The following is a 16904-nucleotide window of genomic DNA, read 5'->3' on the forward strand; positions in this document are numbered from 1 at the left end:
CTTCGAACTTTGCAGCACTCAACATTTTTCAACATCCTTTGTGGAACAGCTTGTGCATGACTCCTGGTCTTCCTCAGCATCGTCTGGTCCTCCCAGCTGCAGAGTCAAGATCATCTTCATCCATCCTGCAACACCCAACATCGACCTTCATCTTCCAAGTCCTGGTCACCTCTGAATGACATAGACTCTGCTTGCAGGTACCTCTCTTCAAGAATCCATCTTTGGATTTACAAGTAGAGTTGTACGGAAAACGCATTTGTGTACTCACACTGCTCACGGTCTCCGTGGGGTCCCTATTTACTTACCTTGGGTCTCCAGCATTTCTACACCCTCTTGACACTGTCTTCACTTCAGTTGAGGTTCTTATACCACTTTCTTAGTATATGGTTTGGTACCCCCTGCAGCCACTGTGTATTTTCTACTATTTACTGTTTCTTTGTTTCTTAAAGTATTGTGTGTATTGTGCATATCTCCAGGTAAGATATATTTCTATATGTTAGAGAGCATAATATAATACATATTGTTATAACTACTCTCTGTGGCTCATTTTACCTTAATATATACTATACAATTGTTTATAACTACTCTGTGTGGCTCATTTTTCCTTAATATATACTATACAATTTCATTCTGGTGAAATACACAGCTTTACACTGCTTCTGGAATAAGCCTGAAGGCTGATCTCCACAGTTACCACTTAGTGAGCTTTCTAAGGTTGTCTATGACCTTTTAAATCTCAATAGGATTGTCTGGACTGGTGCAGGGTGTCCACTTACATAAGTGTACATCATATACCAGGTCAGCTTCTCACAGCCACACACTGTATTTTCCTCCATAAGACAAAATCAGCACCAAACTCACAAGATATGACCATGTAAACTGGTGTGAACAGTCAGCAGTAGTATCAAAGCAAGATTCATCATCTCTCTGTGTCCAAGACATAACATTAGAATAGTAATCTATGAAATTCAAACTCACACTACTTCTGTCTTTGCCTTGTTCCAAAAATGCAATGATATTGGAAGTGAAAACTGTTGCCTTTGTTTCCATCCATTTGATTGAGCTATTGCTCCTAAAATAGCCTGGTGAAATAAGTAGGTATTGCTGAATTCTGTGTGAGAGATTCAAGTCAAAGACTTGAATCCCATGACATCAGATGTGCTTTGTAAAATGAGCCGTTTTGAAGAAAACTTCATATCACATTTGAGCGAGTGTGAAAGTGTTTACTGAAAATATAAATGGTCTGTTAATCACAGAGCGATACCAAATGAACGGATCGTTTGAGAAAATCAAACATTCACCCCCAGTCAACTGATCTGGGTTTAACCCATCATCATTCTTTAGCTCACTCCACCACCCCAGTTCAGACATGGCCAAATGCAAATCAGTCTGACCCAGTGCCTCATGGGAACAGAACAGCCCGATCTGCCAAGCCATGTCTTCCCTGGACTGGAAACAAGCATCCTGGGACCCGCTTAGGGTTCATAACCCTCATAAGCCAGGCTATCTTGAATCCAGTGGCAGAGTGAGCAAGGGACCCACGTCTGGGAATACCCTGCCAACTCAGGGCGAACAAAGTGATATCAAAGTAGATGTTGGACGGAGCATTTGAGCAAGTCAAACACTCACCCCCAGTCAACTGATCTGGGTTTAATCCATCATCATTCTTTAGCTCACTCCACCACCCCAGTTCAGACATGGCCATATGCAAATCAGTCTGACCATGTACCTCATGGGAACAGTCCAGCCCGAACTGCCAAGCCAGTCTTCCCTGGACTAGAAACAAGCATCCTGGGACCAGTTTCAGGTTCATAACCCTCATCATCTGCAATTACAGAGAAATCCATCTTCAGTACCATGGACCTAAGTAATCATTTGAGCTTTTTTTACACATTATCATATTAACATTTGAAGTCTGATGTATTCTCATATTGTTTTTCAGGTATCAGTATGGAGTAGAAAAATAACACTATAGCAAAGGAATTCATTTTCCAGGGATATCCAAGTTCTCAAAATGTACAGTTAGCTCTATTTATTGTACTTTTACATGTTTATATGATGACAATTGTATCAAACATCCTGATCATACTTTCAGTAAAGGCTGACCCACAGCTGCACATCCCCATGTACTTCTTCCTTAGCCACCTCTCATTTGTAGAGATCTGTTACACCTCAACTACTGCACCAAAAATGCTCTTTGATTTGTTGAGAAAGCATAAAACAATCTCTCTTTCTGGGTGCCTTATACAATTTTATTTTTTTGTGTCTTTTGGGGTGACAGAGGATTTTCTACTTTCCACCATGGCTCTTGATCGCTATCTGGCCATTTGCAGACCACTGCATTATAGTACTATGATGACACATACTGTGTGCAAACAGCTGGCTGCCACATCCTATGTCATGAGTTTCCTTGCTATTTTGATTCCTGTTATCTGTATGTCAAATGTGTCCTTCTGTTTCCCCAATGGCATAAACCATTTCTTCTGTGATTTTGCTCCACTAATGAAACTATCATGCACCGATCCCACTATCAGCGAGCTGATATTTCTGATAGCCTGTTGTATGAGCATCTTCTTCTGTTCCTTCATGATCCTGGTGTCTTACACGTTCATCATCATAACAGTTCTGAAGATCCCATCCACCAGAGGACGTCGGAAGGCCTTCTCCACATGTGGCTCCCACCTCATGGTGGTCATTATCTTCTTTGGAACTTTGATATTTATCTATGTTAGACCAGCAAGCACAGACTCATTCTCATTTGACAAAGTCGTGTCTGCTTTTTATGTAATTATTGTACCACTCTTGAATCCACTCATCTACAGTTTAAGGAACAAGGAAATGAAGCAGGCAATGCACAAGTCACTGCATCCATGGATAAGGTTATGGAAGAAGTAGTTTATAATGACAGCAATAATGTATCATAGCAATACAAAATGGTAATGTGTGGCCTCTCAATAGGTACATCTGAATACTGTTGTCGAAGTGCAAGGGCACTTGCTTAACAGAGATAATCTATCAACTTGTCATACAAACTATGTAATAATAAATATTGAGTGCACAACTACACTCATTCTTATGATCTGTCCAGTATAATCTGAAGTAAGTCCTCAAATTGATGAACTGCTGTAATCAACTTCATTTTCTTATTCATGTAAGCCCAGATCAGACTCAGCGGGACTTGTTAATGGCATAATTATTTTTCGACCCTTAAAAAACAAACCACTGCATTGGATCTTTAGAATTCCTCTTCATAATGATATATTTTAGGCCGCAATTTGAGACACTTTGGGGAAGATTTACATTTTGATAGACAGGGTACTCTATCACAAACATTATGGAGTACCCTGCACACCAAACGTATTTAGGGGCTGTGGACCTCTGGCTTTCTCCCATTGGCCCAGAGGCATCTTCTTATTGCCTGATGAACTTTGGGCAATCAGAGGAATGAACCATCCCCTTTACTTAGGATATGCAGTGGGCGTTCCTGTGCTTCTCACATCTATTTTAAATAATATAAATCTTAAAAGGAGCTTACATCCAGCCCTTACTTTTAATTGGATAGTGCACTTGCCACTTGTTTTCTGCTGTTTCTATTGGCTGTAGCATACTATTTCCTGTTGTTCCTCTCATGTGTTTCTTTTATCAGTGTCCCGTGGCCCAAGTACTGTTTTCATCCGCTTTGGTTTTGAACCTTCTTTGCGAATTGATTTGCTACTTTTCACATAGCGCACCCTAAATAAGTTTTTGGAGTGCTTCACAGGCACGGAGAGATAAAGTGAGTTTTAGATAAACACTGGGGGCCTCATTTATGAGGCCTTGAGTCAGATTTGCGCTTCCGATGCGTCACTTTATATGACAAATCGGCAGTGTAAAACATGCCTCCTGTTGCGCACTATTTACAAAGTGACTTATCTAAGCAGATGCATCACTTTGTAAACCTCTGCGCTACATTATACCTGCGTCAGGTATAATGTATGCAGGGGGGCGTTCCCGCGCAAAAAGCCTTATAGAAATAACGCAGTGATATCTATGAGATTTCACTGCGTCACTTCTAGGACGCCGTTGCATCAAAATCTTTTGCCTGCCTCACAGCAGGCATAAGATTGACGCAGGCCCTTTCACATGGAGCTTGCCCCATGTGAAAGGATGCATTGCTGGAGTTGCGTCACTTTTGTGACACACTTCAGCAATGTGTTAGTTTTGCGCTTACAGATACGTCAGAAATACTGACGTATCTATAACTCCTTGCGACATGATGCGTCATACATTAAATATGACGCATCAGGTAGGTCGCAAGGAGTGCGCACTGAGAAGTGACGCATCGCTGCTTTCACGCAGCGATGCGTCATTTCTCATAAATGAGGCCCTGGATGTTGTTCCTCTTGCTGAGACTTGAGCCCTGATCGCATGGCACTGCCCAGTCCTTCAGCTGAAACGTACACTCACCAGTCCCCATGAGGCAAAAGCAGGCACCCACTTAAGTGTTCCCTTTGGTTGCAGAGGCTGGCACTTGCGGACACCCCGCTGCAGCCATATCAAAGATATTTGTTTGATTGAGCACACAGGAAGAGTGAGCTGCGCTCCTCACAGCTGCGTGCCTGGCATTGCTTGTTTTTTATTTTGCATCATTTTACACGCTCTATATTCAATCCTCTCATCCCATCTGTATTTGTAGCTGTTTGCCCTGCACTTACTGTTTATCCAGCTATTACTTTACCAGCAGATCTTATGTTGCTGGCACTAAGACCTGTGCCCGGCTTACAGAGCAAGCCTTTGCTTCTTGTTCTACGTGCATTGTCTGATCTTAACATCAGGTGCTGCAGGTGTGATAGTCATTCACATGGCTAGGGTCGACACAGATTTTGTAATAATGTACAGTCTGCCTGAGGGGAATGCTCTTTTCGATGTTTTTTTTTAAAGGTAAAGGTCCATGAACGGCTTCTGTTCCCAGGAGTTGTTCTGACGGACAAGTGTTGCGGTAACAACTGTTTGTGTCAGAACCAACATGGGGTGTAACAGAGCCTTGTAAAGTTTTTCCACACCAAGTGGATTATTTTTGAATGGCCTCCCTCATGCTGACAACCGCATGCTATTCAGATGGGCTAGCCTTCCAGCAACTGTCGTCGTAGTCGGAATAGGTTCCCCTTGCCATGTACTGGCCAGCTTACTGCTGCAATAGTGTTACAGTGTGGTGCTGAACATGGCGACGTAGTACTGCAGTCAAGAATTCTCTCCCCTTTTATCTCACCCTCGATTATGTTTTTCATAAAAGGTTATTTGGCACCACCTATTGTGTTTAATTGCCCAACAGATTTGAAACTAATTTATTCTTTTGGCCATATTTTCATCTGTACTTATATTGCATAGAAATGTATGACTCTAAGGCTCATGCCTAGTGGAATCAATAGAAATCTGCTTTCTGAATTCATTTTGGAGAGACACCTTTAAAACTCCCGATGAGTGACCTGGCGAATGATGGAAAAGCAGCAGCAAATAAACAAGCAGCATTCTGTGTATCTTATTACTTGACAATGTGTAAACTATCACGAAACACACTTTGCCATGCATTTTTGCTTTTGGTGTTGATGTGCCAGTGACAGCCGTTGGTCTGAGCTCTGCTTTAGATGAAGGTCCAGGCAGCGGTTAAATGACCTAAGCCGAAAGATGCGCTGTGTGACCTTGAATTTCAAACTGTGAATGAAACATCAGGTGCAGCTCACCATCTGACATACGCTGGCTCATTCAGGTTTGACCGTTACTCTGAGGGTGTTCTTGACAGCTTTGTTTTAGTTAGGTATTCTATCACCGCAGCTGGTAACATTCCTCCTTCCTAGAATGGGTAAGGGCTATACTTGTATCAAAAGCTGGATAATGCAGAGCACCCTCAGTACTGCAGGTCCTACCTCCCCTACACCTCTTGCTTACAGTGTCCAGATTCCACTGCAGACTCGCACTTCCTTGCAAACCGATTAACTCATCTGTGCTTTGTATGTCTCCCCCTCCATGCTTGGATGTATGTTGTATTCATTCACTGCTCCCTCTCACCCAAAATATTTTTTCCAAACTGCCCAGCCCCCTACTTTCACAGTTAGACCTTTCCTGTGTTAACCCTCTCAGTCTGCACAGAACCCCCTGCACATTTTTCAAGGTGGCAGAGTCAGGGAATGTTTCAAAGGATGATGGCAACAACAACAACAGCAACACTATTTACCCACCTTTTCTCCAGACAAAATTACCAAACGTCTTTAGTTCACTTCACAACATGTTCAACCAATGTATTCTTCAAGTTATCCAAGATGGTTTTGCCCTTTCCTTTCTTCTTAATAATCTCCCCCATTTTACTCTTTGGCATCAGTGGACTACACCATGATCCTTTCACAGGAACTGCTATTACTTACAGGAAGGGTGATAGACCTTTATATGAAGATGTCAAGAAAACTGGGATATTACTTCTGACAGTGTCTGAATCCTAAGAAGCATGGGGTCCAAGACGTATTCAAGACCTCTTGAACATCTTCCTTAAAAAGAAGTTACACAATGGCAAAATGTGCTCAGGCTTTGTGTGCCTTGGAGTCAGAGGATTGGATTATCCGCCCGATTCATCAAACAAAATTGCGCTCGCAAAGGGCCAGATTCTGAGAATCTGGCCCTTTGTGAGTGCGATTTTTGCATTTGGGATTCAGCATCCCAAATGCAAAAATCGCTAATTGCGATCTCGCAATTTTGCGAGGAATTACATTTAAGGAATCTCTATTTGAGATTCCTTAAATGCAATTCATCATCCAATTTTTTTTTGCGAATTCGCAATTTCTGGCCGCAATTTACCGCGAGGTCAGACCTCGTGGTAAATTGCAAAAACTCAGAAAAATGCATTTAAATGCATTTTTCTGAGTTGCATGTTACACACACACATGTCCTTTGGACATGTGTGTGTGCAAAACCTGTGTAAAATTTCATTTGAGGGGTGCTACAGGGTGTCCTTTGGACACCCCTGGCACCCTTCAAATCGCTAACCTTTTTGCGATTAGCAAATTGCTAATCGCAAATAAGGAATACTCCCCATTCATTCCTATGGGCCTTTTGGCCCATAGGAATGAATGGCGAGTTATTCCTTATTTGCGATTAGCAATTTGCTAATCGCAAATAAGGAATATGTCGGAATCGCATTTCTTTATGCAATTTCTACATGAATCCCGTTTTGCGAGTCCTTAATAGCGATTCGCTATGAATCGCTATTAGGGGCTCGCAAAACGGGAGAATGATGAATCAGGCTGTATGTCCCTAGAGTTACAGGGCCATTATACCTATAGGACCGATTTTGCTGTCTACATATTAGAATGAACCTGTCATCTAACATATGTTGGAAATACAAAGCTCCAAGTCTTCAACAGGATACTTCATACACTTAACGTCTGCTCTACATTCATGGCCTTCAGAGAAGCTGCATGTTTTTTTTTTTAAATTTGGAATGCCTATAACTGCTTCAGTCGAGAGTGAATAATTAAACACGATTTTAGTTGCTCCGAGAGACATCCGTGGCTCACTGTAGAGTGAAGGAAGCATTTCAGCCCTCCCACTCATCAATATTTGCTGCCTATCCACAGACTCCCTGGCACTATAGTCCGAAACCTGCTGTAGAACTACTTTTCCCCTCAAGCTGTGTTCAGCGAATGCATCCTTTTCCTCTTTCCTTAGCACTCTGCCAATTACAGCTCGCAGCCCACATCAGAAAACATTGACAGTGAGTACATCTCCTCACAGCTCTCACCATCAGGTCACTCACAGTTCCTAAGGGGACAGGACTCGGGAGTCGAGCCCACAATAAGAGACCCTACCTTCCAGTCTACCATTGCATCCCACAATAAGAGACCCTACCTTCCAGTCCACCATTGCATCCCACAATAAGAGACCCTACCTTCCAGTCCACCATTGCATCCCACAATAAGAGACCCTACCTTCCAGTCCACCATTGCTTTCCAACCAGAGCTGGCCGCTCCATAAGACTTTAAAGCTGACTAGACTTCATCCCAGTTGCCCAGAAAGCTGCTGGGCCTCTGGGTCATCGGTGTCAGCACAAATGGGCTCGTCAGAGCTGAAAAAGAGATCGGCATTGAAACGGGCTTCAAAGCCGAAATAGTCTTCGGTGTACAGTTGTAGATGCTATTTAAAATGTGCTATTTAAACCCCTGGATATGTTTTTTTTAACAGGTGATATACATAATGCCTATCCTTCCTGGCACTCGCAATCGAGGCCAAAGTATTTTCATAATACCACATGATGAGGCAGTTCACTCCGATTTCCACAGTATCTGCACTAACATTGGAATAATATCCATGGCAGATCACTGACGACTTACTCAATGAAGACCAGAAAGGCAGCTTGGCCTAAAGTGTCTTGGTCAGACAGACAAAGACACTTTAGGCCAATCACATTTCAAATCTTGATTCCAAAGTTTATATTTTGTTGAATTATGGATGGCCTAATGTGATTTCTCAAAAAATTGAAATTTAATATTCGTTTATTGTATTTTTCACAAATTAAATATTTTGTTGATTGCCCAAGAGTGGACTTTGGTGTGTATGATAAAAGATGTGTGTATGAATGTGGGAATGAGTCAAACACAAGTATGGATGTAAACACTACACAAGAGTTTGAGAGGGAGAGTGCAGAAGAAAGTTTGTTGTGAATGGGATGTGATTGTTTTCAAAAATAAAAAGGTGTTTTACGGGGGGAAGTATTTTGTTTGTGATAATCTGAGAATTTTGTCAAGAATGTTTTCAAAAATTTCATAAAATTGAAAAAATTAAAGAGATTGATTCTAAACTGAAAAAGTGGTATAGAGGAACTTGTTTGAGTCAGGTCCCTTCTTGAAAGGTGCAAGAAAGTGGCAGTATTGGTGGTTACATTTGTTTATTGTTGTATTAGCGTGGCCTTGCTGCGCATGAGCCAAAACCTATTTTGGTAATTATTTAAACAGTGAGCACTACTTTGTCTGTGCCTTCACGCCCCCTTCAATCTCTACCCAACCCACTCTCCAGCTACTGTCAGTGCCTTCTCGCCCCCTTATCCCTGCTTGCACTCCCGTTGTCTGTCCCTTCTCGCCCCCTTCTCCCCCATCCCCCCGTAAATCCCTTGTCCGTGACCCCCCCCTCACTCCCTTTGTCCGTGATGCAATGTGCAATAGGTGTCAGGTAAATGCGATTCCTATTGCATTGTAAATGCTTGTTTTACCGCAATTGTTTTTTTAATGCAGTAGTAGATGTCTCTGTGATAGGTTAGGTGGCTTCTTTAAGCACTACCTCGCTAGTGCTGCACACGTCTGTTGGCCGACGCAGCCCCGCCCACTCAGAACTTCCACACCACGGCGAAATTCGCACGTGGTTAAGGAATTCATGAGGCAAGCATCCTGCCTTCCAGTGGTGGACTCTTCTCTTGGATGTTATCACTGTCTGGAGCCGCTCACTTCTGTTTACAGACAAGCACACAGAGGCTGTAGTGCTTGTCTGTAAACGGCGATCCGGCATTTGTTTCAGATGTGCAACGTTAAACCTGACTAAGGTGAATGGGGGGCTTTTTGGGGGGAAATTAGGTCAGCAATGTTTCCTTTCTCCAGACTGTCATATTTTCCAAGTTCACCAGACTTCACATTCCTGGATTGCAGTTGCTGAAACAAAGCGACCAGTACTCTTTCCTGAAGCGAATACTCCTGACGCTTAACACTGTACCACTGTTGTTGTTCTAAAAGGGGCATTTAAGAATAAACTGACTGGGAGCTTGCTTGGCTTCATCTTTATTTTGTTCCCCAATACAGAAGATAGACTAGAGCACACATCTTCGGATCAATGGTTTTTTACTTGTGACCTAGATTCTTTTTCAATAATTTTTTTTAAGTTCAAAAAGAATTTATTGAACAATAAGAGGTGTCAATACAATATACGTTGGTGATACAAAAAAGAAACAAAAACATTTTAGGAAAGCATTGCATCAATAACAAAAGGTACACTGACTGTAAAGAAAGAATGAGGTTATACAATAAAAGAATGAAAAGGAAACAGTAATAAAAACTGTTAAACAGTAAAATACTTAGGAACAATAGGGTCAATCAGGGAGGTTTTGAAAATTCTTGCTGAATGGGTGATAAATGAAATGATTTTTTAGCACAAGCATCAAGGTGTAATGTTATAGGAAGCCATAAATTGGTGTGTTTCGTTGCCATATGAAGAGGAAAAACAAAAGCAGTATCTAACCTATGGTTATGACAAACATTATACCACCATGCTTTAAAAGAGATATTTGTAAAATTCTTCCAATTAACAGTAATTTGTTGGAATGCAACCGCTATCAGTAAATCAACGATTCGCACATCAAAAGCGGCATGATCCCAACAAGGAGAAAGACTGCCTAAAAAAAGTGGATATAAGAAAAAGGGATTTGAGTGTGAAAAATATCATTGATTTGGGACCAAATTTGTTTCCAAAAATCATGAATGACATTGCAAGAAAAGAGCATGTGGAATAGAGTTGCAGTGGGTAAAGAGCAGGACCAACAGAGGTCAGGGACAGAAGAGAATTTCTTACTAAGCATATGTGGTGTAAAAAGAATTCTATTATAGATGAAAAATAGTGGCTGTGTTAAAGTGGCAGATCTAGAGGATTTGTGAATCTTGGTCCATAACTTATCCCACAAAGAAATGGGCCAAGAGGAACAAAGTACTGAGTTCACCCAGGAGGATTGCCAGAGGTTCCAGGATTTCTTCGTGAATAAGATCTCCGATATTCTGGGAGAAATTGCTGCAACTACACCCCTCGAATGTCCTTGCCCACCGGACTTCACTGCCCCGCCAGATATCTCACCACTAGTTGAGTTCTCCCCAATTTCAAAACAGGAACTATTTACGATCACGGACCGAGTCAAATCGGGTTCCCTGGTGGATCCATGCCCTCCTGATGTGTTCAAGTTGGCATTGCCAGGAATTGAGGAAGAGGTTTTACATTTGCTGAACACCTCCCTTCACACAGGACAGGTCCCTCTAGCTTTCAAAGAGGCTCGCCTGATTCCTCTACTAAAGAAACCCGGATCGGACACGAAGTGTTTGAAAAACTTCCGACCTATCTCCCAGTTGCCTTTCCTGGCTAAGATGATCGAGCAGCATGTGTTAGCATTACTCTCAGGTCATCTAGAGAGCAACAACCTGCTGGAGTCCAATCAGGCAGGGTTCCGTGCTAACCATAGCACGGAATTAGTCATGCTATCAATCCTGGATGAATTGAGAACTCGGGCTGATGTAAAAACACCGAGCGCCCTGGTACTACTGGATCTCCCCGCGGCGTTTGATACCGTGTGTCATGAACAGCTTCTGTCGCGGTTGAGATCCTTTGGTATCAGGGGTACAGCACATGCATGGCTTACATCATTCCTGCAGGGCAGGACACAAAGAGTACAGTTGGGAGACTTACTTTCCACCTCTGCTCCCATCACCTGCGGGGTTCCACAGGGATCTGCCCTGTCACCCCTACTCTTTAATATCTACCTGCAGCCACTAATCGCACTCCTGAATAGGATGGATTGCCTAGTATACAACTACGCCCATGATACCCAGATAATCATCCGGCTGGATGATGGCCCGGGAGCGTCCACCAGATTGCAGGACATACTAAAGCCACGGTTAACTGGATGTCCGAGAACTCCTTAAAAATCAACCCGGACAAGACGGAAGTGTTGCCCATTTCCATCTCGGGCAACCCCTGGAGCGAGCAATTTTGGCCTGTGGAGCTATGGTGTGCCACCGAAACCGGCGACTGCAGTCAAAAGTCTGGGCCTATATGTGGATGACAAACTATCCATGAAAAAGCAAGTCACTACGGTAGTGGGTACTTGTATAGGCCTGATACGACAATTAAGGAAGATCTCTGCATTACTCTCATTCTCTACCTTGAGACACGTGGTCTCAGCCACAATCCTGGCTAGGCTGGACTACGGGAACTCCCTGTATATAGGTTTACCCCAGCGGTTGCTGGATAAACTACAGGGGGTTATGAATGATGCAGCCAGGTTGATCTATAAGAAACCCAGGACTGCCCACTCTTCCCCCCTGATGCAGGAGCTACATTGGCTCCCGATTCGTCAGAGGGTTGTATTTAAAGGATTGTGCATCGTACACAAGGCGTTGTATGGTAAAGCACCAAGATATTTGAAATCCCGTCTATTCCCATATATACCGGGCAGGACTTTGCGCTCGTCGGACGCTACCCTCTTGTCCCAATCCCGTTTCAAACTGGCCACGGTGGGGGGACGTGCTTTCTCCAACACACTCCCAGCTTTGTGGAACAAACTGGCCCCAGAACTTAGGAAGGAAAGCAATTTGCTATCCTTCAGGAAAAAAATAAAAACTGTACTTTTTAAGCAAGCATGGAGCAGACCCTAGGCGCACTACTGGGATCAAGTGAATGCCATATCTCACTACGTAATCTGGACAAACAGCGCTTAGAGGCCCCGGTGGTTATAACGCGCTATATAAGTTAAATAAATAAAATAAATAAATAAATAAAGAGGTAGCAAAGTCGCATTCCCATTGTTCCTCTACCTTAGACTTTAGACGAGGAGAAGGTATGGCACGAAGGAATGTGTAAATGAGAGAGGCTGTAGAGGAGGCAGTTAATAAGGAGTGGTGTTGTGGGGTGAGGTTAGGAGATGTAGAACGATTGCGAGAATGCTGGATCTGGGTGTAAGTAGACATAACCGCTTCTTTAAGTATAAGATATTTATGAGCAAAGGAAGCGGGAAGATGAAAAGAGTGGCGTAGTGTTGAAAAAGGTAAAAAAGTGGAGTGAGAAAAGAGTTGACAAATCCAAATTAAACCCTTCTGCCTCCAGGATTTCCAATAAAAAAGTTTTTAATGTATAAGGAGACTCTTAATTATGCCAAGTGGTAGTGGATAAAAAATCATCAACGGAGGAGGGAGGGGCTAGAGAGGAGGCTAAGAGTAGCTTGACAGTAAATTTGTGTATGGGAATGGATGATAACTGTGGTTTACGAGAAAAAGATAGAAATTCAGCAAAAGTAAAGGGAGAGAGAGAGAGAGACGTTCTACCGTAACCCATAAAGGACAAGGCTCATCAGGGTTCCGCAGCCAAAAGGAGGCTTAACGCAAAAAAGGCCGTGTGATAGGTTAGAAAGTCAGGGAAGTTGACACCACCCTCTTATTTAGGACGTGGTAATCTAAGGAGAGACATACGGGGTTTTTTGCCCAACCAGAGAAAAGAAGAAAGAATGGTGTTAGTCTTCTTAAAGAACTTCATGGGAATGGGAACTGGAGTATTAGAAATAATATACAAAATAATAGGGGATAACATCATTTTAATGGTTTCGTGGCGCCCCCACCATGAATGATAGAGTGGATGCCATCTGGTGGTGAGATCGGAGAGTTTTTGGGTGCATTTGTTGAGACAAAGCGAGACCGTGTCTGCAATGGAGGGAGTGACATGTAAGCCTAGGTATTTGATGTGAGAGGGATTCCAGGTGAAATTAGAGGCAGCAAAATCAGGTTTGAAGGTATATTTCGTGAGAGGTAGAATTTCTCATTTGTCATTGTTCAGCTTGTAGCCAGAAATCTGTGAATACTCACGTACTTCAGCAAGGAAAGCGGGAATGGAGGCAGTAGGGTTGGAGATAAAGAGTAAAATGTCATCTGCATAGGCAGCAAGTTTGATGTGAGAATGTGATGTCTGAAAGCCCTGTATGTCAGGATTTTGTCTGAGTTTGGAGAGAAAGGGTTCCAAAGCTAAATTAAATAGAAAAGGGGATAGAGGACATCCTTGCCGTACACCTGTACCCAAATCAAAAAAAGAGGAAACCAGACCATTTGGACAGACCGCTGCTCTGGGATTGGAATAAAGAAAGGAAATTAAGGATATAAACTTGGGTCAAAACCGATCCATTTAAGGGCAGAAAAAAGATAGGTCCATTCTACCCTATCAAACCCATCTCTGCATCCAAGGCAATAGCAGCCAGAGAATTTTGAAAGCGTGGGGAATTAAATAAAACATTAGAAAGAAGCCTATGGTTGTCAGTAATAAAGCGTCCCTTAACAAATCCAGTTTGCTCGGGCCGAGTAAATCAGGTAAAAAGGGGTCTAATCCAGCTGCAAGGGATTTAGCATAAATCTTATAATCAATGTTGACGAGGGAGATTGGTCTATAATTTGCACAATATCGAGTGTCTTTCCCTTCCTTAGGGATGATACAAATATGAGCATCAGAAAAGGTACCCGAAGAGCTGCCAAGGGTAACAAATGAATTCATGAGGGAATGTAATTTAGGCATTAGCAATTTGGAAAAATGAAGATAGAATTCAACAGTAAACCCGCCAGGCCCAGGAGCTTTATCTTTTTTGAGAGAATTAAGGGCGGAAAGTAATTCTTGTTGGGAGATGTCCAATTCCAAAGAGGTTAAGCCAATAGGGAAATGGTCTGGTTGGTGAATAGTAGAGAAGGAATCAGAAGGAGATTGCGGAGTAGGATGAGTCTGAGAGGAATAAAGGGTAGAGAAGGAACGGGAGAATTCATCTAGAATATCATTGTCTTTATGTTTAAGAACATCGTTATCATCAAATACAGATTCAATGTTCAATTTATTGTCTTTGATTTTCAAGTAATTAGCCAAAATTTTCCCCGCTTTATTTTTCGCAGCATAAAATTTCAAACTAGATTTCAATAGGTAGAGAGAGGCGTCCTCTGTGGATTTCAACTTGACGTCAATAAGTGCTGTCAAGCTTTCCTTTGAATGAGAAGGTATAGTAGGAGTGCTCCAAACCCTTGATTTTTTGGAGAAGATCACTAGTATACTTACGAGCGGTCTTCCGTTTCGTAGCCACATAATTGATGATGAAATCCCTAGCTGTGGCCTTGAACGCATCCCAAATAGTGTGGGTAGGAATAAAAGGGGTATCATTAATGGCAAAATATTCATTGAAAAAATCTGTGAAGGAGGCAGTAAATTTAGAATCCAAAAGCAAAGAATTATTGAAACGCCACCTCTTAGTCCCAATGACTTTGGGTAGGATATCAATATTAATAGAGACTGGGGCATGATCGGATAATAGAATAGGGCCAATTTCTGCATGAGTGAGAGATTGGGAAAGATGATGGGAAACAAAAATGTAATCAATGCGCGACTGGGAATGGTGAGAAGGAGAATAAAAGGTAAACTCTTTGGTCGTTAAGTTTATGCTGCAGCACTTCTTGAGTAAAGAGTTTATGAGGTTTGTTTGGAACGAAGGAAGCTTTAGAGTGTCGGTCCAAAAAAAGATCAAGAGGCTGGTTACAGTCCCATGCCATAATGAAATTATCATCAATGAGATTGGTGATGCGAGTAGCCATCTCGCGCCAAAAATTAGAAGAGAGAGTGGAACACCCCTTAAGGAAAGCTTGACATATAACCATCTACCATCAGAATCAGATTCAGTAGCCAGCAGGGAATAAGTAACAGATTTACGAATTAGAATAACGACACCATTGCGCTTACCATCTCCAGGAGCAAAACACACCTCTCCCACCCAACCTCTTTTAAGCTTAACATATTCCGCTTCAGACAAATGAGTTTCTTGTAGGAAAGCAATATCCACATTAAATTTGGCAAGGTGAGATAGAATTCTTTGTGTCTTAATGGGAGAGTTAAGACCTTTAACGTTCCATGAAACAATACGTACTGACATTAAAAACAATAAGAAAAAAGATAGCAACTACAATAAGAGAAAACCTCAGAACAAAGAAAAACCAGAAAAGATAAAAAAAGGAAAAGTAGAAACAGGAAGGTAGAGAAAATATTTGTACTAACGTACATCATGCAACAAGACAGAATATAGAATCCAAGAGAAAAGAAAAGTCTTGATTCGGTTAAAAGAAGAATGAAGAAGTAACGAGCCATGTCTACAATACGCAAAAAAGCAATGAAGTAATGAGGAAAGGGGGAAGCCTAAGCAAAACCAAGAAAAGGATGGGAGGTATAACAATAGAGAAGAAGACATACTTACAGTTGAAAGAGGACAGAGGGATATGACCAGGAACAATACCAAGAGAGTAAGAGGGAGGGAGGGGTGAAGCCACATCAGGCAAGGCAAGACTTCAGGGCAGCACACGGACAACCAGGAGAGCACCACAGAATACAGGGTAAAATCTACGGATCATAAGGAAGAAAGGACATCAGAGAAAACATGAGGTATGTAACAAATGCATAACAATGAGCAACAATGAATAATACAACAAGTGTAATGTAGGAAATGCATTAAACATAAACAATGAACATAAGAAAAGCATCAGTGAGCAAAAACAGGGAAAGGGAGAAGAACAAGGCCATTCACAATAATGAACTCAAACAAATATTTGAAGGCCGCAATGGTCAAGTAGGGAATGAAGATGAAGATCCAGAAAGGTCCATATAAGAGGATCCACATGAGTTCAGGAAACTTGCAAGGCGCAGGGGGTATTCATAAGCCGTCTTCTTGTTGTAATGAGTGACCTTGAAGAGGCACGGATGAAAGAGGCCATACCGGGCCCCAATGGAGCGGAGCTCAGATCGCATGTCCAGGAAAGCTTTGCGTCGGCTATCAGAGGCCTTGGCATAGTCCTGCGCGAAGAATAGAGAAGAACCAGACCAGGTGAGACGAGGTGAGGCCCTAGCTGCCGACAAGACCTTTAGAAGGTCTGTATATTCCAGGAAGTAGATGATGACTCCTCTCGGCCTAGGTGAAGGTGAGGTTGAGGAGGAAGGTTGGCCAACTCTGTGCGGACGTTGGATATTGAGCACCGTGCCTTCTGGAAGTTGCAGAAGCTTGGGGAGGAATGACTTGAAGAAGGCAATGGGGTCAGTCCCCTCGCTTCCTTCCCCCAGGCCGTAAATACGCAAAT

General features: G+C 42.4%; 1 protein-coding gene across 1 annotated transcript in view; it reads left to right on the plus strand.

Moving 5' to 3' along the window:
• LOC147716853 (olfactory receptor 6N1-like) overlaps positions 1-12682 on the plus strand; it is a 95817-nt gene extending 83135 nt beyond the window's left edge. The window contains exons 2-3 of the mRNA XM_086919808.1: positions 1960-2858; positions 12652-12682. Coding sequence (XP_086775934.1) covers positions 1960-2858; positions 12652-12682 — 930 coding nt within the window. The remainder of the gene's footprint in view (positions 1-1959; positions 2859-12651) is intronic.
• The last annotated feature ends 4222 nt before the right edge of the window (positions 12683-16904 follow it).

This window comes from Lissotriton vulgaris, chromosome 5 (genome assembly GCF_964263255.1).
Source record: "Lissotriton vulgaris chromosome 5, aLisVul1.2, whole genome shotgun sequence".
NCBI lineage: Eukaryota > Metazoa > Chordata > Amphibia > Caudata > Salamandridae > Lissotriton > Lissotriton vulgaris.